At 44.3% G+C, this 24850-nt stretch overlaps 2 protein-coding genes across 4 annotated transcripts; one reads left to right on the forward strand and one right to left on the reverse strand.

Moving 5' to 3' along the window:
• The first annotated feature begins 1354 nt into the window (after window positions 1-1354).
• On the forward strand, window positions 1355-4450 carry LOC133914095 (vegetative cell wall protein gp1-like). Of its 3 annotated transcripts, none has more exons than XM_062357247.1 (3): window positions 1355-2111; window positions 2176-2287; window positions 3642-4448. In XM_062357247.1, exons 1-3 carry the CDS (start codon window positions 1563-1565, stop codon window positions 3719-3721), a joined length of 741 nt encoding a protein of 246 aa, XP_062213231.1. In that variant the 5' UTR covers window positions 1355-1562; the 3' UTR covers window positions 3722-4448. The 3 variants fall into 3 exon arrangements, with proteins under 3 accessions (XP_062213231.1, XP_062213232.1, XP_062213230.1); XM_062357248.1 differs by lacking the exon at window positions 3642-4448 and adding an exon at window positions 2381-3562; XM_062357246.1 differs by having other exon boundaries at window positions 1355-2287; window positions 3642-4450.
• Window positions 4451-20881: 16431 nt separating this feature from the next.
• On the reverse strand, window positions 20882-24543 carry LOC133915323 (uncharacterized). The gene is made up of 6 exons (XM_062358442.1): window positions 24124-24543; window positions 23454-23557; window positions 23097-23207; window positions 22874-23024; window positions 21407-21681; window positions 20882-21272 (listed from the first exon to the last, which is right to left on the reverse strand). Exons 1-6 carry the CDS (start codon window positions 24403-24405, stop codon window positions 21056-21058), a joined length of 1140 nt encoding a protein of 379 aa, XP_062214426.1. The 5' UTR covers window positions 24406-24543; the 3' UTR covers window positions 20882-21055.
• Between the last annotated feature and the right edge of the window lie 307 nt (window positions 24544-24850).

The raw sequence follows: 24850 nt of genomic DNA on the forward strand, positions 1-24850 counted from the left end.
TGGTTTAAGATGTGCTTTACAGATATTAGTCCTATGGTTTCTTTTACATTATATTCAGTTGATGTTTATGGGCAAGCATGTTACTTTGGTCAAGTATAGATGCTCACATATGTGTATGTAAAATTTACTTTCGCATACGAAATTTACTTAACCATGTGGTTGCATCATTGCTAACATTCAAATGCATAATCCTTGGAGTCGGACTATTTATAAGTGTCCATTATGAATTAAGTATTGCGATTACCTTTATACTCACGCTGCTATTTCAGATGCTACCGGTATGGAGGAGTTGGTCTTTGGCTACTCACGCTTGCCGAAGGTGGTGGCGGATAGGAGTAGGCAACTAATCAGAGATCGTGCTTTTATGATGGAGTCTAAGCGCATGTGGCTCTATCCTTTTTTTTATTGTATAGTCTTTATTTTTTCATTGCGTAGTTTCTTTTGTTGGTTAGGAGTTGAGTCGGTTTTTATCTCCTCTTAGCTTTCTTTTGTTGTAAGTTGTAATAACTTGATAAATGCTTAAGAACTTGTAATCTAATGTTAATTACTTGCTTTTTTATTAAGTTGTATTGTGATGTTAAATATTGGATATGTATGTATTTCAATCTTGGGCACAAAACGACACTATCAGGATGATATTCCGATTAATTATGAGAGTCGTAATTAAGAAAATAATCGACTTAATAACTAATTAAAATATTATTTAAACGGTTCCTCATAGCAAGTCCTAAGTATGGCCGAGTAAACCACATCACTGCTGATGAGACTCGAGAGGACAACCGCGTGCTCATTGATATGCTATTTATGAATTCTCATCATGCAATTGTGCTTTTTGATTCTAATGCATATCATTCGTTTGTCACAGAATGTTTTATTCTGAGTCACAATATAGTTACCTAGACTCTACCTTCTTCATTCCGTATTGATGCGCTTGGTGCCAAGTTGCAAATCAATGCCAATCGATTTGTTCCTCTAGCCCAAATTCTTATTAAAGAAGTTACATTCTCTGTAAATTTGATCCTGCTCCATACTATTGGAGTGAATGCCATATTAGAAATGACTAGTAAGGTGATCGTGCATTGTAACGGCTCCAAAATCCAACGTCCAATATATCAATAGAATACATTTTTTTCTCTCACAATAATTTAGATCTGTTTGTTATTAATTTCTCTAGTTGATTTAAATGACAGCTCCTGATAGCTAACTTCTAAACTTGATACTGCTGAGAATTAAAAAACACACCGTAAACGGGATAAGTGCTAGTGGAATGCTTTTGTACCAATTTCCGCCGCGCCCATCTGGTCCTCATCTACCAACTCTCCATTCAATTTCAACGCCACTGTCCGGTATCAATACTTCTATCCTAACGGTGGAAGAATTCCTGAACGCCCAGGCCATCGCGTCCCTGTAGCTCCTGTAGCGCCGTTCCCTTGGCAAGTGGGTCCAGTCCCTGGCGTTTGTCGCTGGTTGCCGCATGGTACGCGTCCACAAAATATCTAGCACACCGCCCGTTCAGAATCCTCCGGCTACTGGCCGAAAAATCCTCGACGTCTGCTTCGTCCATGTTTCTCCGTCGCATCCTTGCTCCATCCGCCAGCTGCAGCTTCTCCCGCATCCTTACCCCCCCCCCCCCAAGCTCTGTACTCCATGCCCCCTCCTCGAGCTCCACCGATCCGCCTCCATTCCTCACCGACGCAGCCACATCGGTTTGTCCCTCAGCGCCTCGCCCCGCCGCGCCCCCCTCCCCTCCCGTCGGCGTCACCCTCTCCGACTACCTGAGAGGTCAGGTCGCTGGTGCCGAGCACTTGCCCCCCTCCCACTGCCCTCCCTCTCAGCTCGCACCCTCCCCCCTCCCTCTCAACTCGCACCTGCCCATTCGCCGCATTCTTGCTCCCTCCGGCATCTGCAGCTCCTGCCGCATCCTCACCCCGTACGCAGCCTTCTCCCCTCTGTACGCCATTCCTTCGCCTCGAGCTCCCCCGATCCGGCTCCATCCCTCACCGGCGCAACCACATCGGCTTCGTCCCTCATCGCCCCGCCTCGCCCCCCCCCCCTCCCCTCTCCTCCCCCGACGCGCCGGCGTCACCCTCTTCGGCTACCTGAGAGGTCAGGTCGCTGGTGCCAAGCACCCGCCCCGCTCCCCCCTGTCAAACTGCTACTGAGTTTAGTCGTCAGGTCGCCGGTGCCAAGCACCCGCCCCCCTCCCTCTGCCGAATTGCTGCTGAGTTTAGCCCACGATGCAATCGCCTTCTTCATCAGCTACGACTTCCCATGGGTGCCGATACAGGTCTGCCTCCTCTTCCTCACCCATTTTTCTTCGACTGTTCATTGAAAACTTGCAGCAACAAAGTGCTAACTGATATTTCCATCTTTATATTAGCTATGTTTTCCACTGGGGCATCAGGACTTGCAAATTGGTACAACAGTTTCACTAAATAGACAATACATAGATGTAAAAATTACTTGATCTTTTTCAAACAATAATTTTAGACCTTTGTATCTAAGGCCCTGTCCATCACTACTTCAGCGAAAGCTTCATGTTCAATGTATTCTTGCAATGGCTATAATTGTGACAAACCAAGCTTTGGAGGAGATATTGAATACCTTAGAAATCTGATATAATAATCTCGGTTAGCCTGAACAATAACATGTAGTTCAGCAAAAGTTTTATGTTCAATGTATTTTTGCAATGGCTACAACTGTGACAAACCAATCTTTGGAGGAGATAGTGAATACCTTAGAAATCCGATATGATAATCTCTGTTAGACTAAACAATAATATGTAGCCTATTTTCTCTCCTGTTATCTTGATTGCAGCTATAATGGTGGTCTTTTTTTTAATGATAAATATGCTGATTATTGTCAATAGCCAAGATACATTGCTGGTCTGAAATCTGAAGAGTGGCAAATGTTCTTGCTAAAATACACAAACATAATTTTGACTGCAGCTGTACAATTGTGCAGCCGTGATGTTATCTTTTTTACGTATATATCTTTTTACTGAGATACTTCTCTAAGAATAGAGGAAATTCGTTTTTTTCCTTCCAAAGGAAGCAAGCTAGGGTTATTTCCACGATTACTTTCTTCCATTGTACAAACTTGCATCTCCAACTTAAGCAAACAACCTTGATGAATGATGACAGTGACACAAGTAAGTATAAATCAGTATAGTGTTTCAAAAGGTAGCTTATCTACACGCAAGGAGTTTCAATATTTTAGCTTAATTGCATAGATCTGCTGGTGAGTAAAATCTTTATAGTCCCTTTAAATAAGCTATCACAGCTATTACTGCTGCAACCTTATACTTCACGCCAAAGAAACAACATTAAAATATAATCTTAATGTTATTTCTCAACTCCTACAGTTCAGTATTATTTCATTTTCCAGTGTATAGGGAATATCTTACTGTCATTCAGCTTATATTTATTGCTTTAATTCCTATAACTGCTGTCGCTATTTATTCATCTTGATCACTGAGATTTTACAAACTATTTACAATAGCGAGGAATAATTGGTTATATAATGCTTCATATATTAGTTACATCTCTTTTCTCTTCGTACTTCACGAATATATATACATTACTAAATTAAAAAAAAAGAACCGTTGTATATCTACATATACCATACTTATGATTACACAGGAACTACCTTGGCTCAAGCACGCAGCTCAACACCAGCTGATATTCTGAAGGTAAACAAATTTCCTATTTCCATATCATAATATGTCCATATGATAGATATGACAGGGAGTGCAAATAATTACAAGAACAACACAAAAAAGAAACAGAAAGTCTATTATCTGCAGCTAAAACAACACCAGCAGAACACACCGTGAGTATTACCATATACTTATTTCAACAGCATTACCAAAAAGGAGGAAAAACAGAACATAACAAACCAACAATTCTTTGTACCATACAGGCTTTAGCTACGGATGTGAAAGAATCGTCTAAACGGCACCTCATTGAACAAGACCCAGATTCATTTGATCCAAAAAACATAATCAAGTTAAAATTCTTTCCCGCTACGGTTTCACGCTCAGTATTTCTAATCCATGTAAAAAGGATGAATCATCTTATTTACTCAAACTCAATATACTTCGCAGTAAAAAACATGCTACAAGAAAACTGCTCTTCAAAGACTAAACTATTACCAACTAAACTTCTAATGCGGTAAGGCCTTCACCAATGAACATACACATGCATTTCCTTTTCAGGTTCGTCCAAAAAAAAAAACTTGACTACTGCACTCTTTCATTTTCTTTCAAATCTTAAGTGTTGCCGCTAAATATGAGCACCAGCTGTTTACCTAACGCCTACCTTACATGTATCTCCAACCTCTCAATGTGTAAATATAGTATCTTGCTGTACAGATAATACTACCAGAGATCAACTCCTATGTATCACCCTACCATATACAACTATTATGTACTTTTCTTTCTAAACTATATTTTTTACTATTGTCATACCTTCAAAACATAAATTCAATAGAGGCGCAGCAACGCGCGCCACTCTGTCTGGTAACTTTAAATGTCGGCGGCGTCCGACGGCTCAATGTGATTCAAGGCGTCCGGGAGGGAGATCAATTCCTGTTCTGCTCGAACTGAGGTGAGATGGCACATCTGCCATCCCGTGGAGTGGCAACAGTCTGCCGCAGAGATGTTGGGGTGAGCAATATGTGAAAAAAAGAGCAGGATACTGGATACAAAGGAGTTTGTTATCAATCCAGCTATCGAGCAAAAAAGTAGTTCGACCATTTACTAGTCTTTCCTAAGCCTCCCGGACACACCATGCCATGGACCCTTACCACATTGCCCGTGCAAGATGACAGGAGACTGCCATGGACTCCTGCCGTGTTGCCACAGCACAATCTAGATTCACACAAAAATTCAATACATTCTATTAGTTCTCGGAGCAGTACAGCGTAAATCAGGACTCAACGAAATAGAGCCAAATCTGAAAATCCCTCTTTACAATAGTAGAGACGTGGACAAAGAAAGTTATTAACAATCTAGTGAAGTAATACTGATACTGGTTTAAGCATGAAAATTGAAACATGATTGAGAGGACTGTTTGAAGATATGTTCCATATCATGTCTTGTACTGATGCAGAGTGCATGACTGAAGGCACTATGATACTGCTCACCATGAGTCCATGACTGAAGCAATGTTATGCCACAGGAAAAGTTACAACTTATAACGAACACCCCTGCAAGGCTGCAATCGGCACCAATCTGTTCCCCAAACCTCCATCAATCACCAAACATATTAAAGTCGGTCATTCCACATTGCACTTTCTGTTGTCGGGTGTGAAAGTAAGAGCGATTGATCTGTGATTTGTCTTGTTTCAACATAAAGGAATCATATTAAATCTAGGAGAGTGGCTGGACCAAAGGACAGAAGGGAACTTTTCCTTTTCAAAGCTCGCGGAACTTCTATTTTTTTATTACCAATAATCAGCATTACACATAAAGGTGTGTTAGAAACTTTAAAGTGTTGAGGCATATACTAAAAGCACTTGTTATAATTTTTTTCTTTCTGCTTACTCCCATGTGGTGGTATGTTCTCTTCATACCCATCCCTGCACAAGTGCTGGCTGTGCGACCACACAGGACCCCAAATCCCAGGGCCCCAAGCTGGACCGAGTACCTGTGTATATTCTACCTATAAGGCTATATGGACTTGTTTCTGTTCACTAAAGGCAGGAGTTGGGCAGTTAGCACAGGAGTCCAGGGGTCCAATCGATCACAGTAGTCGCACGACCTGTTTGTTTTCCCAAACCGCTGATCGATCCTTGACTATGACGTTCTTGGCTCTCGCGGTCTCGCCTGAGTCCTGACGGCGCATCGCGCACGCCGCACGCCCGCACTCGCATGGCAGCGGTGAGCAGCATCGCCCAACGCCCAACGGCATCAGGGCGTGAGGCACAAGTCCGACTATCCGAGCCAACAGCAAGCGCCCAAGCTATCGCCCATCACTCCATCAGGTCCTGAGCCAACAACCAAGCGCCCAAACCCTATTTTTCTCCTATTGTTATTTACTTGTTTTATTGAATAATTGTATTGATGAGTGTACATGTGCATCCATCATCCATTAAGTTTGTTCTTTTCATCTTTTGTGTACATGTGCATTATTTGATCTAGTGTTCTAACTTGCAAGCCATGTCTTCTGCAAATCGGGTTAGAAAACATGATTCTAGTCATCAAAAACGTAAAAAGAAACAAAGGATAGAGGATCTAACTTAATCTCAGAAAGGAGCCATGGATATATTTATTATAAAAGAATTACAAGTTCCTTCCGATAATCAGACACTTGATCAGGGCCTTGCACTTGATATTAATGTTGCCAATGATCCTAATGATGGTGAGACAGAGACAGAAAATATTGTTGAGGAAGTTTTTGTTGACAGCACAAATGTTCAAGTGGCTAATAATGGTGATAACATTGACGACACTAGTTCACCTATTGCAAATGTTGGTACTTCTTTTTAGCCTGATATATTTGATCCAAGATATTGGGATGCCCTTGTTTCTAAACAAGTTGATATTTTAGCAAAAAAGGTCCTAAAAGAGACTTCTCAATTCAGAAAGGTCCTAAAGATAGATTTTCTAGAAAGTTTTTTGCACTATTCTATACTAGAATTCTATCAAATGGAGAAGAGTGCAATAGAGATTAGCTTGTGTATTCCGAAGAACTCAATAGAGTATTTTGCTTCTGTTGCAAATTATTTACAAAAGGGTATCGAAAAGGTCAGTTGGCAAATGATGGGCTTAATGATTGGACACCTCTTGGTAATAGACTTAGAAAGCATGAAACAAGTATATATCATGTTTTGAATATGATCACTTGGTATGATTTGCGTAATAGATTGCAAAAGGATGAAACTATTAATAAAGTTGCTCAGCGACAACTTGAGAAAGAAAAGGACCACTAGAGAAAAGTTTTGTTTAGAATCGTTGCCATTATAAAATTTCTTACCAAACATAATCTAGCATTTTGTGGTACTAATAGCAAACTGTATGAAGATAGCAATGGAAATTTCTTGGGCGTGATAGAAGTATTGGCTGAATTTGACCTGGTTATTCAAGAGCATGTTCATCGTATTACAAATGATGAAACTCAAGTTCATTATCTTGGTCCTAGGATTCAGAATGAGTTGATACAATTGCTTGCTTCTGCTATTAAGTCTGAAATTATCAAGAAAATAAAGTGAGCAAAGTATTTCTCTGTCATACTTGATTGTACCTCTGATGCAAGCTATCAAGAACAAATGTCTTTAATTATAAGATATGTTGATTCATCTTCAAGTCCTGTTTGCAATGAAGAATCCTTCCTAGGATTTTTGGATGTAAATGATACAAGTGGGTAAGGACTTTTTGACGTGCTAGAGAATGAACTAAAGTATCTTGATCTTGATATAGATGATATGAGAGGACAAGGCTATGATAATGGGTCAACTATGAATGGAAAACAAGGGGTACAAAAGAAACTTTTGGATCTAAATCCTAGAGCTTTCTATTCTGCTTGTGATTGCCATAATCTTAATTTAACACTTTATGATATGGCTAAGACTTGTGGTAAAGCTAAAGACTGTTTTGGAATCATCCAACGTATCTACACAACTTTTGCTAATTCTACCAAGAAATGGTGGATTTTGAAAGATAACATAACAGGATTGACTCTCAAGTCAATTTCATCTACTCGTTGGGAGAGTCTTCTTGAAAGTGTTAAAGCTATCATATTTCAATGTGCAGAGATTCGGGAGGCTCTACTTCAAGTATCCGATTGTGATAATGATCCAAAAACAAGCAGTGAAGCTAAATCTCTAGCAACTAATGAACTTGGAGAGTATGAATTTTTTGGGGCAATAGTCATTTGGTATGAAATATTATATGTTGTTAATTTAGTAAGCAAACACTTGCAAGCAAAGGATATGCTTATTGATGTTGTTATTGAGAAAGTGCAGGGGCTGATTTCTTTCTTCAAAGGGTACAGGGAAACTGGTTTCTTAAATGCATTGGAGATAGCCAAAGAAATTACTTGAGATAGATATTGGTACAACATTTCGTAAAAAGCAAGAAATTAAAAGAAAGAGACATTTTGATGAGAACCCAAATGACACAAATGTTGCCACACAATCTGCAGAAGAATCATTTAGAATCAATTATTTTATACCTATTGTTGATCAAGCTATTTCCTTGCTTACAAGGAGATTTAAACAGTATCAAGGTTATCAAAATACTTTTAGTTTCTTATTTACTTCTGATACATTACGGTCATTGGATAATAAGAGCTTAAAATCTTCTTGTGATCAGGGTTACCTGGACACCCGTGTCTAAATTTATTTGCCGAATCGGACACCTCGAATCCGAGTCGGATTCTGACACCCGTGTCGAATTCCAAGTTGTATTTCACGTGTACAAAATTTCTTTGCCGAATCAGACACCTGAGTCCGAGTCGGATTCCGACACCCGTGTCTGTGTCTAGGTAACACTGCTTGTGATCGTATTGAGGCTGCACTTAAAAGAGATGGACAATCTGATATTGATGCTAATGAACTGTATGTGGAGTTGATTTTTCTTCAAGATTTCATTCCAAAAGAAAATATGGGCCCTGTTGAAATTCTAAAGTTTTTGAAGCGACATGATTGTTTTCTATATGCAACTATTGCATATAGAGTTCTGTTGACCATCCCTATGACTGTTGCATCGGCAGAACGAAGCTTTAGCATATAAGGACAGAGCTGTATGTCAAACAATGAAAGAATGTAGGATATGATCTAGCTGCAAAAGAAACAATACCAAGGCATGGGAAAAGAAATATACCCAGGGGAACTTCTTCCGTCTCAATATGCCTTTTTCTTTTGTATAGTTCACCATTAACATAGTTTATTTCATTTTCTTAAGTCTTGTGATATATGTTTCATGGCTTTTTTGCTATGGTTTGGTGCTTTCTTTCGAAATGGCTATTAGGTTTACGTCTACCATTAGAAGTATAGAAAGTTCTCCTCCCCTGATTACTAGAATGAGCTCGTGCTTTTAGTTGAATAAACATAATGACGTCTCTCCACTTTTGGGGTATTGTTAGGTTTTTTTCTCTATGATTTTTATAAAAACACGCTATGAGAGGTCCCTACCTATGGTGTTTGCCATGTGACTTAGAGTTGTGTATTTCAACTCTACTTGTCTCGCACCCTCCGTGTTGTTGTTCAACGCGAAGAACGACCTTTTATCCCCATGTTGGAACCTTACAGGACTCGAACCACTGACATCCACCACAGGGTAAACCACCGCCTCTCAGGCCTCCCCGACGGGTTCTACCATAGAGGCCAACGATAGGCAATAACCCCCCCCCCCCCGAACACAGCTTACAACTTTCATCGTATTGTGCTCTCCAAAGAGCAACTCTTCTCAAAATCTCAAAACAAAAGGTGCTGAGTTGGAATCCCATCCTACTTGCGTTCTACAATAACACAAGAAAGATTTAATGGATTGGCTATAATGACACTTGAGAGTGATATGTTGGAGAAGATTCAATATGAATATATCATTAAAGATTTCATTTCAAAGAACACTAAAAGAATGATGCTTTTCAAGTGAAGATTATGCAGCAGTCAAGAGTTTGAAGACATGTGTTCAAGCAACAAGTACAATCATTGGTCTATCATGTTGCTATGTAAAACATTATAGTATATATTGTTATTATTTTATTTTGACACTTAAGTTTAGGCCCCAGTTTAGAGTTTGGGATAGGGCCCTGGAATTTTCCGGAACGACCCTGGTTCTCTTGTCTACTTCAGATTGCCTCACAACAAGCTTTGGCTGAAAGGCGTAAGCGTGGCGATGGAGGTAGATATCTGGCAAGCGAAGGACAACCGGTAACTTTCCTATCTTGTTGCCTATAACTATTTTTGAATGCTTTGCATTGTTACGCTGTTAGCATTTTTCATTAGTTGGTCAATTAAATAGATTGAATAGCACAATGTCTATTTCTAATGATATTCACACAAGAGTATATTGATGAATGATGGGTCATTCACCCTATTTTTGAATGCTTTGCATTGTTACGCTGTTAGCATTTTTCATTAGTTGGTCAATTAAATAGATTGAATAGCACAATGTCTATTTCTAATGATATTCACACAAGAGTATATTGATGAATGATGGGTCATTCACCCAACCTTGGTGGTGCCTAAAATCTTCTTGTTCATATGCACTAAAATTGTACTATTTCCTTATGAAGAGATTTTGAATTAACTTACGGCATTTTGTATGCACAATAGCACATAACTTTTTTTACCTTTTTGGCAGGGAAATATATACTATTGCCTCACTTGCGTATCCAGTTTTCATTTTCTAAGGAGCATGAAGTTAATTTTTTTTTTTCTCGAACCGGCAGGAGAGCTACCCGTCATTATATTAAGAAGGAACAAAACAAATGATCTAAAAACAAACAACACAACACAAAAAGAAGAGAAAGCAAGGAAAACACACCCAACACAAACAACAAGAAGCTAAGGAAGGCACCAGGCCAGGAAGCAGGAAGAGTACAGCACAACCACCAGACTTCCACCCATAAGACCCGGAGGGCGGACTGCACCTCTGAAAGGGACAAGCAGCCCTCCCAGGGACTTGGAATCCACCAGGAGCTCAGAACTACCAGAAGACATAGCTGCCCATCTCCACCATGCTGAAAAACTCTTCACCTGGATGCAGGGAGCAAAAGACCTGTAGGCCGACTTTGCTTGAAGTCTGGAACCACACCTCAAGCCAACAATGCAGACAAATTTCTCGCACCAGCCATGACCCAAAGCACTACCTCATCCCAAACTGCACGTACCAGCCGATTCCCATCCGGCCTGCGACCATCAAACACGCACTCATTTCTATGTTTCCATAAACACCAAGCACAGAGGATGATCAAAGAGTTCAGCCCTTGACGACGGTCATTTGGAGCTTGAGATGTCGCTGTACCCCACCAGTTGCTGAAGCAAATGCCATCCGGTTGGGGGGTGAGCTGCTGAAAATTAATCTTGGCTAAGACTTGGAACCAAACATGTCGGGAGAAAACACAGGAAATGAGCAGGTGCTGAATTGTCTCTTCTTCCTGATCACAAAAAGGGCATCGAGCTGGATGAGGTAGACCCCTACGAGCAAGACGGTCAGCAGTCCAGCATCTGTTCATGATGGCTAACCATAAGAAAAATTTGCACCGCAGAGGTGCCCAAGATTTCCACAACCGCTTCCATGGCTCAAATATTATACTCCCTTGGAAGAACATCATATATGCAGATTTCGACGAGTACTGACCAGAGGCCGAGTGGATCCAAGAATGCACATCCTGCAATCCATCTTGCAGCTCTACCCCATCCAACAAATCCCAAACATGAAGGTATTCAATGATGGCAAGAGTTGGGAGTGCCCCACTGATATCCTGGATCCATCTTCTATTAAGCAAAGCCTCTGCAACTGTGCGCTGACTTCTACATCTTTTACTTACCGCGGTCAAGAGAGTGGGCGCAAATTCAGATATCGCCCTCCCGTGCAACCATCGATCAGACCAAAACAAAGTATTGTGGCCATCACCAACATTAGAGATGATAGAAACCGAAAATAATGCCTTAGCGTTAGCATTTATCTGGATCGGAAGGGAAGCCCATGGCCTGTCTGGTTGTGATTTCTGCAACCATAGCCATCTCATGCGCAGCGCCCAGGACAAAGTGTCAAGGTTGTGGATGCCGAGCCCTCCAAGCTCAAAAGGCCGGCACACCTTGCTCCAGGCGACCGCGCAGTGACCTCCATTCGTATTTGCTTTGCCCTTCCATAAGAAACTCCGTCTGATCTTGTCTATAGCTTTTATAGCCCACTTAGGAATATCCAAAGCAATTAGCTGATAGATTGGGATGGCTGTTAGCACAACTTTCACAAGCACCAATCTCCCAGCCGGATGCATCAAAGCTGCCTTCCAACCTGGGAGCTTGTTAGCGATCTTGTCCAAGAGAGGCAGCAACTGAGCCTTAGATAACTTCTTGATGGACAAAGGCAGACCCAAGTATGTACAAGGAAAGTCTTGTAGGGCACAGGGCAAAGAATTCTGCACCACAGCCATGTCCTCTACTTGACACCGAATGGGTGAGACCGAGCACTTCTGGAAGTTAGTTTTCAGACCGGAAGCATCCCCGAACAGCTCCAAAATGCCCATGATCAGCACCAAATCCGAAGGGACCGGCCGCAAAAACAGAACGACGTCGTCGGCATAGAGTGACACCCTGTGATTCAAAGGCCGGCGCGCAAGCGGCTGCAGCAGGCCATGATCTTCGGCCCGGCTGACCAATGCATTGAGAGTGTTCATGACCAGGATAAATAACATTGGAGACAAAGGATCGCCCTGCCGAAGCCCTCGATGATGAAAGATAGGTTCCCCAGGAACACTATTTAAAAGAATCCGAGAAGAAGCTGTAGAGAGTAAACCACAAAGAATGGTGCGCCACCGAAGACCAAAACCCAAATGAGAGAGCAGCTGCAGCAAGAAAGGCCACTCCACGGAATCAAAAGCCTTTGAAATATCAAGTTTGAGAAGAATTCGTGGCGCTTTTTGTTGGTGTAGATATCGAGCTGTTTGTTGTACAAGGAGAAAGTTGTCTTGAATACAACGTCCGCGGATAAATGCACTCTGATTTGAGGACACCATAGAAGACAATCTCGGAGCAAGGCGTTTAGCCAAAATCTTTGCCACAAGCTTGGCAAAGCTATGAATCAAACTAATTGGGCGATAGTCCCCAACCTTGATTGCATCAGTCCTCTTGGGCAGGAGCTTGAGGTAGGCGGAATTAAGCAAACCAAGTTTCCTACAGTCCCCACCATGGACCGCTGCCAAGGCTGCCAAGAGATCATCTTTTATGATGGGCCAACAACTTCGGTAGAAACGCCCCGTGAAGCCGTCAGGCCCCGGGGCCTTGTCAAGAGGTAAATCTTTTATATTCCTCCAAACTTCATCTTCTGAAAATGGTGTATCCAGCTCCTCAAGATTATGAGAAGGCAGCAACAAAGCATCCAGGTCAACAGAACGGAGACGATCTCCAGCTGTGCCAAGCAATTGAGAGTAAAAATCAAACACAGCCACCTGCATGTCCTCTTGGCCCGTGACAATACTGCCCTCAACTTGAAGCTTCCCAATAAAGTTCTTCCTCTTCCTGCACGTGGCATGGAGATGAAAAAAGGAAGTGTTTGCATCCCCCTCACGAAGCCAATCGATTCTCGAACGAAGGCGAGCAATGGTTCGCTCAAGAGAGCCGAGACCTAAACAATGCATCTTGAGCTTCCTACGCAGCCAATCTTCATCGGCGGTTAGAGCCCGAGAATCCCGAGCGATCTCCAGCCGGTGAATAATCTCTTTCGCCATGAGGAGTTGTTGCCTAATGTTTCCGACCCTGCGCTACCCCCAGCCCTGAAGAGCCTTGCCAAGCCGCTGCAACTTCAGAGCCAACCTCTCGATGGGGCACACAGAAGAAACCTGCGCCGTCCAGTCCTGTTTCACAACCTCAAGAAACCCATCGATTTTTGTCCAGAAGCTTTCAAAATGGAACCGGCGCTTGCCTCTTATGTTATCTTGAAGACCGAGGATCAAAGGACAATGGTCAGAAACGCCGGATGCCGAGCTTTGCAAGAGACAATCTGGAAAAATATTTTCCCAATCAGCTGTACAGAAAACCCGATCCAACTTGACCAAGGTTGGCGAAGATCTTTCATTGGACCAAGTGAACTTTCGCCCGACCAGCGAGATCTCCCTCAAATTCACGTCATTGAGAAGCCTCCGAAAGCGCCCCATCATAGCCCTATCCAGGTTCCCATTGTTCTTATCATCAGATCGATAAATAAGATTGAAATCTCCCGCGAGTGCCCATGGACCAATGCATTGAGCCCGAACCAACCGTAGTTCATTAAGAAACAGAATTTTCTCTGCATCAATTTGAGGCCCATAGACCCCCGTGAACCACCAACATTGCCCATCATGTTCACGGAATTGAACGGAGACAGAATAGCTATCTGTGCGGTTGGCGACCATCTGACAAACCGAGGACTTCCAAGCAACCAAGATACCGCCCCGAGAGCCAGAAGCCGGTAGAGTGTGCCAACCATCAAAATCAGATCCTAACACCGATAGAATTTTAAATCGGGAGAGATGAGCCACCTTTGTTTCCTGGAAACATACAATGTCAGGTTTCACCGAGTTGACAACGTCCAGAACCGAGTCACAACGCGCTTTTTGGTTAAGCCCGCGCACATTCCACACTAAGATCTTAGATGTATTCATTGGAAGCTATGGAAACGACCTCAACCGACGTCTCAACAAAGCACAGAGATGCCATCTGACATCCTCACTTGGCCTTCGTTGGGAGCAGCCCAGCCGAATAAGGCAGCAAGAGCCATGATATGCGCCCTTGACAGAGGGCTGCAGAAGAGCTTGGCATATTCATCTTGGGCCTGCAGATCCCCTGGCACGTTACCAGCAACAAGTCCCAGACCCCTCATGACGAGTGAGGAGCCTTCAGCTGAACATGAGGGCGCCTGTCGCGCGGCCGCAATTCTCACGCTGCGTCTTGGAGGGCGGTCCTCAGGGGGGCTCTTTTTGCGACGCCTGGACAAGTGTAGCCTTGGCAAAATCCCGTTGATGGGGATTGCCATCTTTGAGATAAACACTGCATGCGCCGGAGCTGAAGGGGATACAACAGGACTCAGTTGAGAAGATGAGTCTGTGCCCCGCTCATGGGTCTGCGGAAGACCCGTCAAGGTACGTTGACGCCTGGAGTAAACCTGTGCACAGATTTTTGGCGTAAAACGATCAGGACCTCCGACCCGAGCCTCGCTCGCGGGCACCAGAGAAACGCTACGCAGCACCTCTGTCGCGAGGCCCTGAACCTCTTTTGTTGAGATAGCCAGGGATGTCATCATTGGAGCGGGAGGTCGACTAGAGACAAGAAGCCCCTCAACCGCATCCACAGCAGGATCTGAGAGCCCCCCGACGTCAGTAGGGAGGGCGAGAGTTCCACCAGTGCAGCCGACCGGATCCTCGATCGCTCCCACCCTTGTCTCATTAATCCCACCCTTTGGAAAGTGAACTTGAGAGGCGCCAACATCAAACACAGCCAACTTATTGCAGGAGTTAAGGCCCCCACAACCACCCTTATCAGGAGACGAGGCGGCAACGTGAGACCGAGGACCATTACTGCTGGGAAAAGCATCCATGCAGCCGCCATCTTCAGGAATCAAGGCGTCAGCTTGAGATGCGGGACGCCAGGGAGGTTGAGGTGCCAACTCCTCAGAAGCCTCCACGTCAAACCTCTCTTCAGCAGCCACCGGGTGTAGACCGAATGGGGCAGAGCCAAAAGACGACTGCGGCACAGGAGCACGCGGAGCACCTCCTCCCGAATGGCCAAAACTGCCAGCGATCCCCGAACTACAAGGACCACCCTCCGGAGCATCGAAGAGGTCCTTAACGGCACGCTTGCGAGAGCGCCGATCCGCCCCATCATCGGACGGAGAGGAAGGCGGCTCCGGAGGTTTGGAGAAGTCGACACAGTCGAAGACGAGAATAGTAACTGGATAAACCAGGGTCCTCATCACTGGCGGTCCCTCACGCTCCATGAACCCCAAAGGCTCAGCGACCAGAAGATCTTTACGGGGTGGGATGAGCTCCGGGTTACAGGTCCATGCAGAGACCCGAAACTCCGACATGTCAGAGCGACCCAGAGAAGAGGGGTGCACTTCTTCGATCAAGCAGAACGGAGAGAGCAGGCGCAACACCGTTGCCAAATCCCAAGCATGCGCCGGAATGCCACGCAACGACAGCTCAACCCGAAAGGGAAGCATCAAGCTGGTAGCATTAGCGAACCGCGACCAGCGCTTGAGGAGAAGATCGAAACGAGGTAAATGGAGCGGCCGACCGCCGTTGAGAACACGCGCCACCGTTTCCTCGTCCGGCAGCAGCAGCAAGAAATCCTCCGGCCATGAGCGGTGGATGGAGATGGTGCCAGCAGCGAGATCAAAACGGGCGGCGATGGCCTCCAGAGCCTCAACTGGCGAGACCGCCGGCCTGGAGCCCACGACGGTCACAAAGACAGCCCTGCGCAGGTGATCTTCCGCCTCCAGGATGCGATCAGAACGCTCAGAGAGACACATATCCGGCAGACTAGCGAACGGGATGGCCGCCGGGGTTGCACGACCGCCAGGCAGGATGGCCGCCGGGGTTGCACAAACGCCAGGCTGAGACGCAAGGTCAAGCGGACCGTCACCACCGAGCGGTGTGGGAGCTCCACCCGCAGAAGACGCAGAGCGGCGCCGGCGCCGGCGACGGCGCGGACGAGCATCACGGTCCCCAGCAGCCTCACCAACAGCGAAACCACCCTGGGACCACGCCGGAGGTGGAGAAGGACGGTCTGCAGCCGCAGCAGAAGGGCTGCCGGAAGCACCACCGCCCGCCACCGCAGGCGTGACGCGACGCCAGTCAAACTTGCGCTCCAGCCGAGAACGATGGGATGCCATAGGGCATAGGCAAGCACGATGCCCTAAAGCCAAGCAGCGAAAGCAGCGGGTGAGACTCTTGCACCGCGCGGCCTTGTGAGTCGTCGCCAAGCAGTTGAAACAACGGCCCTGGACGACCTCCGGGATCTGGCGTCGCGTCCGTCGAGGAGGGCGGGGAAGACGGGGCCGCGAACGCTTGCCAATCACCTTACGCCAGCCATCCTCATCCGGGCCGGTGTCACGTGGCGGAGCACGGACAACCACAGACCGGACGAAAGGACGAGGCCTGGGTGAAGGAACACGCCTGGCAACCGGACCTTGCTCGACCGGAACGAGGGCCTTCGCCAAGGGAACCAGAGCCCTAGAACCCCCCACCACGTCCCGAAACGAGACAGAGGCGGGAACACAGACCGAGCTCCCAGACCTGAGAGGAGGAGGCGACTCGTCCCGCCAGCGAAGCTCCTTGGAGCGGCCGGAGGGAGCAGAGGAGGGGTGGTGGGTGGCCGCCGGGCTGGGGTCAGACACCGACGTGAGGGAGTGGAGAGGAAAAACACCGTGGAGGGGAAGGGGCGGGGTAGGAGACGAGGCGTCTGCCATTTGTGACTTGCGAGACCAATGTAAACCCTTATGGGCTCCGAATAAACGGATACCACAGAGTCCTACATCAGTTAATATGTATTTTATAACTCTTATCCGAATAAACGGATACGCACTTGCTTGCTTCCATTTTCTCTTAGTTTTTACACTACAGATGAAGTATTTACGCATGAAAGTTATCTCATCATTCTTATGTTTTCTTACTCTTGTGCTTTGCAGCCTTCACAGCAGGCTTCAGAAAGGTGTTCCAAACGTCTTGAGAAGAAAAATCTCAAAAAAGAAGATAAGGTAAGACCCACTATGAAACGTTAATTGTGCTCTCTTTTTAAATCTCTGCAAGTGTTGCATAAGAGCTATATCTTAAGTTTTCTGCGTTTTAATTTTGTTTGGTGACAAGAAAGAGAATAGTAATCTGCTGAGTTTCACAATATATGAGCTTCCACAGTAGCATATTTTATATTCTGTTCTCTGCTCAGACTTTTTTCCTGTGTCCAGGCTGAGAGCAAAGAAGATGAAATAATTAAAGCGGAACCAGATCCAGAAATCGAAGTAGTTGCTGGACCTGGAGGAGAACCAAAGGTTGGGATGGTTTTCCTGAATGAGAACAAGGCCTATGAATTCTATGTCAACTACGCTGGAACTGCAGGGTTCAGTGTCCGAAAAGGCTGGTTGGACAAAACAGCGAAGAATGCTACAAAGTCTTGGGCATATGTTTGTTCCAAGGAGGGATTTCGTCCAAAAAGTGTTGCTGCCGAATCAAAGAAGCCACGGCCAGAAGCAAGAACTGGTTGCCAGGCACACATGACTATTAAAACTACAGCTAGTGGAAAATATGTAGTGACTGAGTATGTGGCTGATCATAATCATGATCTTGAAGCTTCCTTGGTAGACATTCAGATTTTGAGGTCATAGAAGTTATTAGCAAAGGTACAACAGCCTCCTGATCCACCGAAAGTTGTTTTGATACCGAATGACTACAAAAATTACACAAGGACAAAACATACAAAAGATATGCAATTAGGTGATGCCCAGGCCATTTGTGAATATTTACAAAGGATGAAAGGCGAGAATCCTTCTTTCTTTTATGCCATTCAAATAGATGAAGATGACCAATTCACAAATGTGTTCTGGGCAGATGCTAAATCAATGATGGATTATAACTATTTTGGTGATGTAGTGTGTGTTGACGCAAGGTATTGCACAAGTGATTATGGGAGGCTGCCCCTCTACTGTTGTTTATTGGTGTTAACCATCATAAGCAGCCAATAATATTCGGTACAGCATTCATTTATGATGACTCAGTTGAATCCTTTATATGGTTGTTTGGAACTTTCAAATGTGCTATGAGTGGAAAGCAGCCAAAAGCAGTTTTGACTGATCAGTGTGATGCAGTTTCTTCTGTTTGGCCTGGGACTACCCACCGCTTCTCACTGTTGCATCTATATCTGAATGCTACCAAGATAATAAGGGATACCTTCCAAGACCCACAAACTTTTGCACGTGATTTTAGTAGGTGGTTGTACGACTATGAGGAGGATGACTTCTTGTCAAGCTGGGAAATCCTTTCCGAGAAGTACAATCTTAAGGATAATGAGTGGCTAAGTAAATTGTACGAGGAAAGAGAAAGATGGGCTTTACCATATGGGCGTGATGCATTCTGTGCCGATATTGCAGCCACACTCCGAAGTGATAATACACATATACTATCCTGATAGATCTTCTTAAACCAGAAATAGATCTTCCAAGCTTCTTCAACAACTATGACAAATTTTTGGACGAGAAACGTCTAGCTGAACAAGCTGACTACCTTGGGCCTCAAATGACACAAAGTGTAGCACCACTGTGGCTGTTTTGGCAAGCCGCTAATTCATATACTCCAGCACTTTTTGAGATGTTCAGGTTGGAATTTGGACAGATCTCTAACTGCATGGTCTATAGCTGTGGCGAGATTGGACCAATACCCGAGTACCAGGTAAGTGTCGAAGACAGGCCTCCGGGTCAGTTTGTTAGATTTGACTCGTCAGAGTATATGGTTCTTTGTAGCTGTAAGAAGTTTGAATTCACGGGTCTTCCGTGTTGCCATGTATTGAAAATTCTTGAACTCAGAAACATTAAAGAACTTCCACCATATTATATCCTGAAAAGATGGAGAAAAGATGCTCAGAGTGAATCTACAGGGGAGAACTACGGTTTTGTGGCCATAGATGAAGATCCCGAGTTTTCATTGCCAAAACGGTACAACATGTTGTGCCGAAATTTATATAAAATTGCAGCTAAAGCTTCAGGAAGCTTCGAAGCTTATGCATTTCTGGAGAGTCGATATGAACAGCTTCTGGAACAAGTGGAGGTACTTCTGCAAGCAAAGTTGCATGATAAATCTTCTTTAAGCACTATCCTGAAAGGCCATCAGCAAAATTTGCTTCAGAATGAGGTCAGCAACAGCGAACCTCGCAGAGCAACTGGTAAGAAAAATAAAAATGTAGCGATGCGTCGCCAGCAACAAATTCCTCTTGATTCAAATAAGGAGAAAAAGGGTAGACAAGGTTTGTTCATCGCCTATACTGTCCAGTACTTGATTTTATAGGATCAATGCATGATCTGATTTTTCTGTTGCAAGTCTACTTAGGGTTGTTCCTCCCACAGTATCAAATGATATTCCAAATCATTTAAGAAGTCCAACCAATCAATTTCTTGCACCAAGCCGTATAATGCAGGTAAAATTTGTATCATTTCTTCCTTTTCTATGTATTGATGAACAAAGATGAAGGTCCACGGTTGCTTTAGTTTGCAGTTACTGTACATACTGAAGAACTGATATATTGTACTTTGCAAATATAGGCACCGCATGTTGCACAGCAGTTTGGTCTTGGTTCTCTCCAGGGATTTCCAGGCATGTCACCAACACCTGCTCCTCTTCAGCAACGTCATTTACAACAACCACCCTTTCATAGTGGTCCTCAAATCCCCCAGGTAATTGCTGTTAAATGCTACTTCATATACAGCTTATGTCCATGCTTCTGCTCCAAGGGATTTTAGTTAACAGATTTACTAAGCAATTGCTAGACTATATGACTAAGTGGTCATATAGTCGATGTCCACACATTTCCCTTTGGAATGAGATATATCCACAGGGAGATTTTCATTTAGATGTTGCCCAAGTCACTGCGACTTATTAAATACCTATACCTATTCTGACTAGTAGATGATGTACCATGGATTCCGACAAGTGGATCATGTAAAATTGCTTACGAATGCAAATTGACAGTGCCGGTGGTTATCTTTTTGCTGTAGGCTCCACCTCCGGACATACAGTCATTGCAGTTCCTTAGCAGCAATCCTCAACTGGGCCACCAGACCACGGATCAAGGCCAGTACACCATTCCAGTCTGGGATTTCCTGTGATGTATAGTATGTGCTGTATGCCAAAGTAGCAATAGGGCTGTAAATTATGTAATAAAAATAATGTAGAGACGTTTCTGCCCTGCTCAACATGGTTATGTCAATGTAGTTGTTGAGCATGAGAAATTTGAACGGGATTTTCTGGGCTGGGCGCAAGGTTAATGCACACATCGAAGCCAATATAATGGGGACTTCTAGGTGTATGACATGATCCAGCTCATATGACGCTGATGACGTGTGGGACCAACCTGTGGAGCAACTACTACAACAAAACATCCATACCTAGAGAGTTTCCACATTGTGCGCAGAAAAGAAAAGGCCAGACCAAAATAAGGTAGAAACATCTAAAATATTCTGCCGAAAAAAGAGCATGCTTTGCTGTGTTATCCTTTAGGTACAACATTTTAGTGACTAAGAGGTGAATAAAATGCAATCTATTGTGGGTGTTACAGGATAATAATTTGCCCGCATTTTATATCTCAAAACAGCGGGCTTCTGCTTGCGCACAATGGGTAACTCTCTAGTATGAATTGCCATTGTTTAGGCGCTCAGTATGGCTTCAGATTTTTTATGAAGGTATTGGTGCCAGATCTCGCCATAGCCTGCTTGCTCATGCTGACGTCCATCTTCAGAACAAACATTCTTCGGTCCATCATAGTTAAGAATGTCCGCGTTAGCATTCGCACGCTTCCAATTCAAAGGCAGCTTCAGATACTTGTCATAGAAGGCCAGAGCTATCGCTAACCTAACCCGGTCCCTGGAAATGGGTTTTTAGCATAAGGGAATTTGTGAATACATTGTGGGTGTACATAAAATGATCACATAAAGTGTGGCGGTGATGGATATTAGCATATTGCACAAATAAAATGGAATATCATGCGTTTCACTTACCTAGGGTTGACTATATTAACAGCATTAGCCCACCAGATGATGGAAGTGACCAGGTTCTTCTCCAGCTTACGAGGCTCCACCAAGAGCACATCCAAGTCAAGTAAGCATGTATCCTTGTCGTAAGGTTCTTGAGACATCCAAGTTTTTGTAGCTGTTCTTTGTATGGCATTCAGAACGTCCATACTGACATAATCACCAAAGCGCTTGCTGCAGTCTTCAACAGCAGCGATGGCATAAATGCCTAAATCAAGGCGACCAAGGTCTTCGATTTTGCCCTGTGGATGAAATTGGTCGCGTAAGGTAATGCAAAGATGTTGACAAAATGCTTACTTTTGTTACACATTGAACATAACATCCTGAGTTGCCACACACATACGTGCGCACACAATGTCAGAGTTCTGATTTCGCATGCATGAACTGGATATGGATACCTCAATACTCTAAAACTTCTGTAAAGATATGCCTGATTCAACTAGGACTTTTATTGCAAACCAGATTTTCAATTGCTTTGCTTTGTTTCAAAACGAAATGAGATAGATAGATAGAGACTTTTAATTGTGCATCTGGGGAGTCCCGTCTAAATTATCAGGAATTACTGTTCACGGCTACAGCCCGAATGATTGAGAACATAAAGAATCACAGCATAGTGCAGACAAACAAACTAAGGATAAGTTCTTTGCACAAATGGTAGTTTGTTAGAACGACCATGGTGGAGCCCATAAGATTAGTTCACACAATGTTGTGCCCACCCAATTAGTATAATACTTTGCGAGAAAATGTTTCCATATTATTTCTTTACCAGTTCAATTATAATTATATATGTGTGTATGTGCGCGCGCGTTATTGTAGTATTCTACACCCTGGCCCAAAACAGCCCAGCCCAACCCCATCCCACACACGCGCCCCACAACGACCCGCCACGCGTCTTGCCCCGACCGCCTGCGACACGTGGCTGCCCAATCGTGCGGGCCAGCCTGCGCCACGTGGTTGTGCGCCAGCCGAGCCCACGCGAGCCACGTGACCGCCCAGTTAGCTTGCCCCCGCGCACGTGCGCCCACCATGTGTCGCTCATCCTGTGCCACCCGCTTAGTAGTTGTCCGGTAGCTGTCATTCAATAATTCTTCAGTAGTTGTCTACTAACTGTCGTCCAATAATTCTTGAGTAATTTTACTATAGGTTGGATGTTTTTAAGTACAAATTTACTATGACTCTGATGCTTTAGTAGTTGTCAGTAGTGTGAGAATTTACTATGGTTTGGATTCTTCAGTAATTTTGCTATAGGTTGGATGCTTTCAAGTAGAGGGTGAAAATTTACTATAGATTGGAAATTAAATTTACTATGGTTCGGATGTTTCAATAATTATCAGTAATTTTATTTAGTAGTTATGTCAGTAACTATCCAGTAGTTTCAAGTCATAGAAAAATGTTCAGTAGCGTGAGTAGTCGTCAGTAGTGGATGCCCAGTACCTTTATGATGGAGTCTGCAGAGGCATAAACATATCTCTTTTTGGAGAATTGAGTTGTTGCGATAACAAGGGGTGACAATTCCTTAAGGAATGACCAAACAAAGTTTCCTTCTGGAGTGGCAACATTTAGCTTATCCTTGATTTGCTTCTGACTGCAGAGGACACACGTATGATAATGGACACAATGGCAAGAATACGAGGGGCATGCTAGTTTTTGTTCTCACCTAGTAATAGTGAGATTTGAATCAGGTAGTACTACTTTTAGCTTGTGGTAGGGCAATTTATCATTGCCTCCTTCGGGTATCAAGAAATGGAAAGATATATTCAGTGGATCACTGCCAAACAAAGGAAAAAGATTACGTTGGTGATACATGATTCAGCCATCAATTTAGTTGGTGCAAAGAACATAGAAGTAAGATTATCCAACAGCACATGGAAATTTGAATAACCATGCAGAAAAGATACTTGTCATGCTGGGCAAATTTCTTCCAGATTAACTAATAAGATTTCATATAGTTAAACCTGACTGTAATCAGACCATATCTCATTGTTCAATTACTGGAATATACACGAAACAGAACCTTGAGCTGGACAGAGTGGAATTTGTCAGCACAGCAAGAGTACGAAGATCCAGACAGTTTATCCAAGAGAAGACATCTACACTTCCAACCTCATTTAACGAATCCTGCAGAAAAATCAGTAGCGCATTAAGGAATTCACTATTCCTAGTGTCAACTCAGACTAACATGCAAGCTAAAGCACACACCAGGTGAAACTACAGTCACCGCAAAGCAATGCCATCAATTCGGAGACATGAGACATCCCAATAAAGCACAGCAAATAGATACAACAATATTTCAAATTTTAACCATTCAATGATCTCTTCTTCATTTTTTTGGCGATGGAACCTTTCAATGGTTCAATACCTATAAAATGATGTCGTTCTTTTGTTTCCACATTTCATATAACAATGTGTGACTTCTGAGAATCCACAAGGCGGAAAGCCTAATTATTTCCACATTTAATTTACAATCCAATAAACCGTCAAAGAAGTGCATTTTGAAGGGGGGAAAGACATTTCCAGAAAACATGTAAAAATCATGAAAATGCAAAGTCTAGTACAGTGATGTGTATGTAGATCAAATATCGGGAAATTTCATCGACAAAGCACATAGCTTTACTAATTCCAAGTCCACGAAAGCAAAGCAACACGCGCAGAGAGTGAGATAAGCGCGGCGCCCAGTGCCGTACCGTGGGGTTGCGCGGGCCGTCGAAGGGGATCCAGTTGCGGCGCGGGTCGGCGGGGTCGCGGAAGTGCGTGGCAGGCAGGAACTGGAGGCACCCGAGCACCACGATGGCCGCGATGGCCAGCTTCTGCATCCCGGGCCACGGCCGCGGCTGCGGGTCGATGTCGGCGTGGATGGCGTGCTGCTGCCCGCGCGGAGGAGGCTCCTGCGCCCCTCCGCCCCTCGCGGCGGCCACGGGGCGCCGCTGGAGGCCGCCGCCGGCGAGCGGCTCCCGCTCGGGGTCCATGACGAGAGCGGCGGATTCGGCGTTGACGGGATGCGGTGGTGGAATGGGTCCAAGTCGTCGCCGTCGACGTGGGTTTCTAGGCGAAGTGGGGCTTTGGGCATGGAGCTCCGTGGCACGGCCGGCGCGGCATATTTCTTTTCTTTTTTGGATTTTGTGGGGATCGGGGCGTGAGGGCCCACTGCATAGGGGTCGACGGTGCTGATCTGGCAAGAGAGGCAACTAACAAGCCGTGCTGTGGAGCTAGGTTGTGATCTGTGGAGCTAGGTTTTAAAAATATTTTAGTTTTAGATTTTTTTCTAGAAACGTTTCTCTTATGAATTTTTTTTAATTTTTTAAAAACATTTGGTAGGGATTTTGAATTCGGATGCTTGAAGAAAAGTTATTTGGAAGTGAATCGATACAGGTGAAACACAAAATGAGAAACGCTTTAGGGATTAAGATGAAA

This window comes from Phragmites australis, chromosome 4 (genome assembly GCF_958298935.1).
Source record: "Phragmites australis chromosome 4, lpPhrAust1.1, whole genome shotgun sequence".
In the NCBI taxonomy this organism is placed as follows: Eukaryota; Viridiplantae; Streptophyta; class Magnoliopsida; order Poales; family Poaceae; genus Phragmites; species Phragmites australis.

Coding starts and splice junctions, on each gene's coding strand:
- LOC133915323 (XM_062358442.1), bottom strand. CDS start 24,405: ATGGACCCCGAGCGGGAGCCGCTCGCCGGCGGCGGCCTCCAGCGGCGC. Junction 23,025..23,096: donor TCAAATCTCACTATTACTAG/GTGAGAACAAAA, acceptor TGTCCTCTGCAG/TCAGAAGCAAATCAAGGATA. Junction 21,273..21,406: donor GTTAATATAGTCAACCCTAG/GTAAGTGAAACG, acceptor ACCCATTTCCAG/GGACCGGGTTAGGTTAGCGA.
- LOC133914095 (XM_062357246.1), top strand. CDS start 1,475: ATGGTACGCGTCCACAAAATATCTAGCACACCGCCCGTTCAGAATCCT. Junction 2,288..3,641: donor TCCCATGGGTGCCGATACAG/GTCTGCCTCCTC, acceptor ATGATTACACAG/GAACTACCTTGGCTCAAGCA.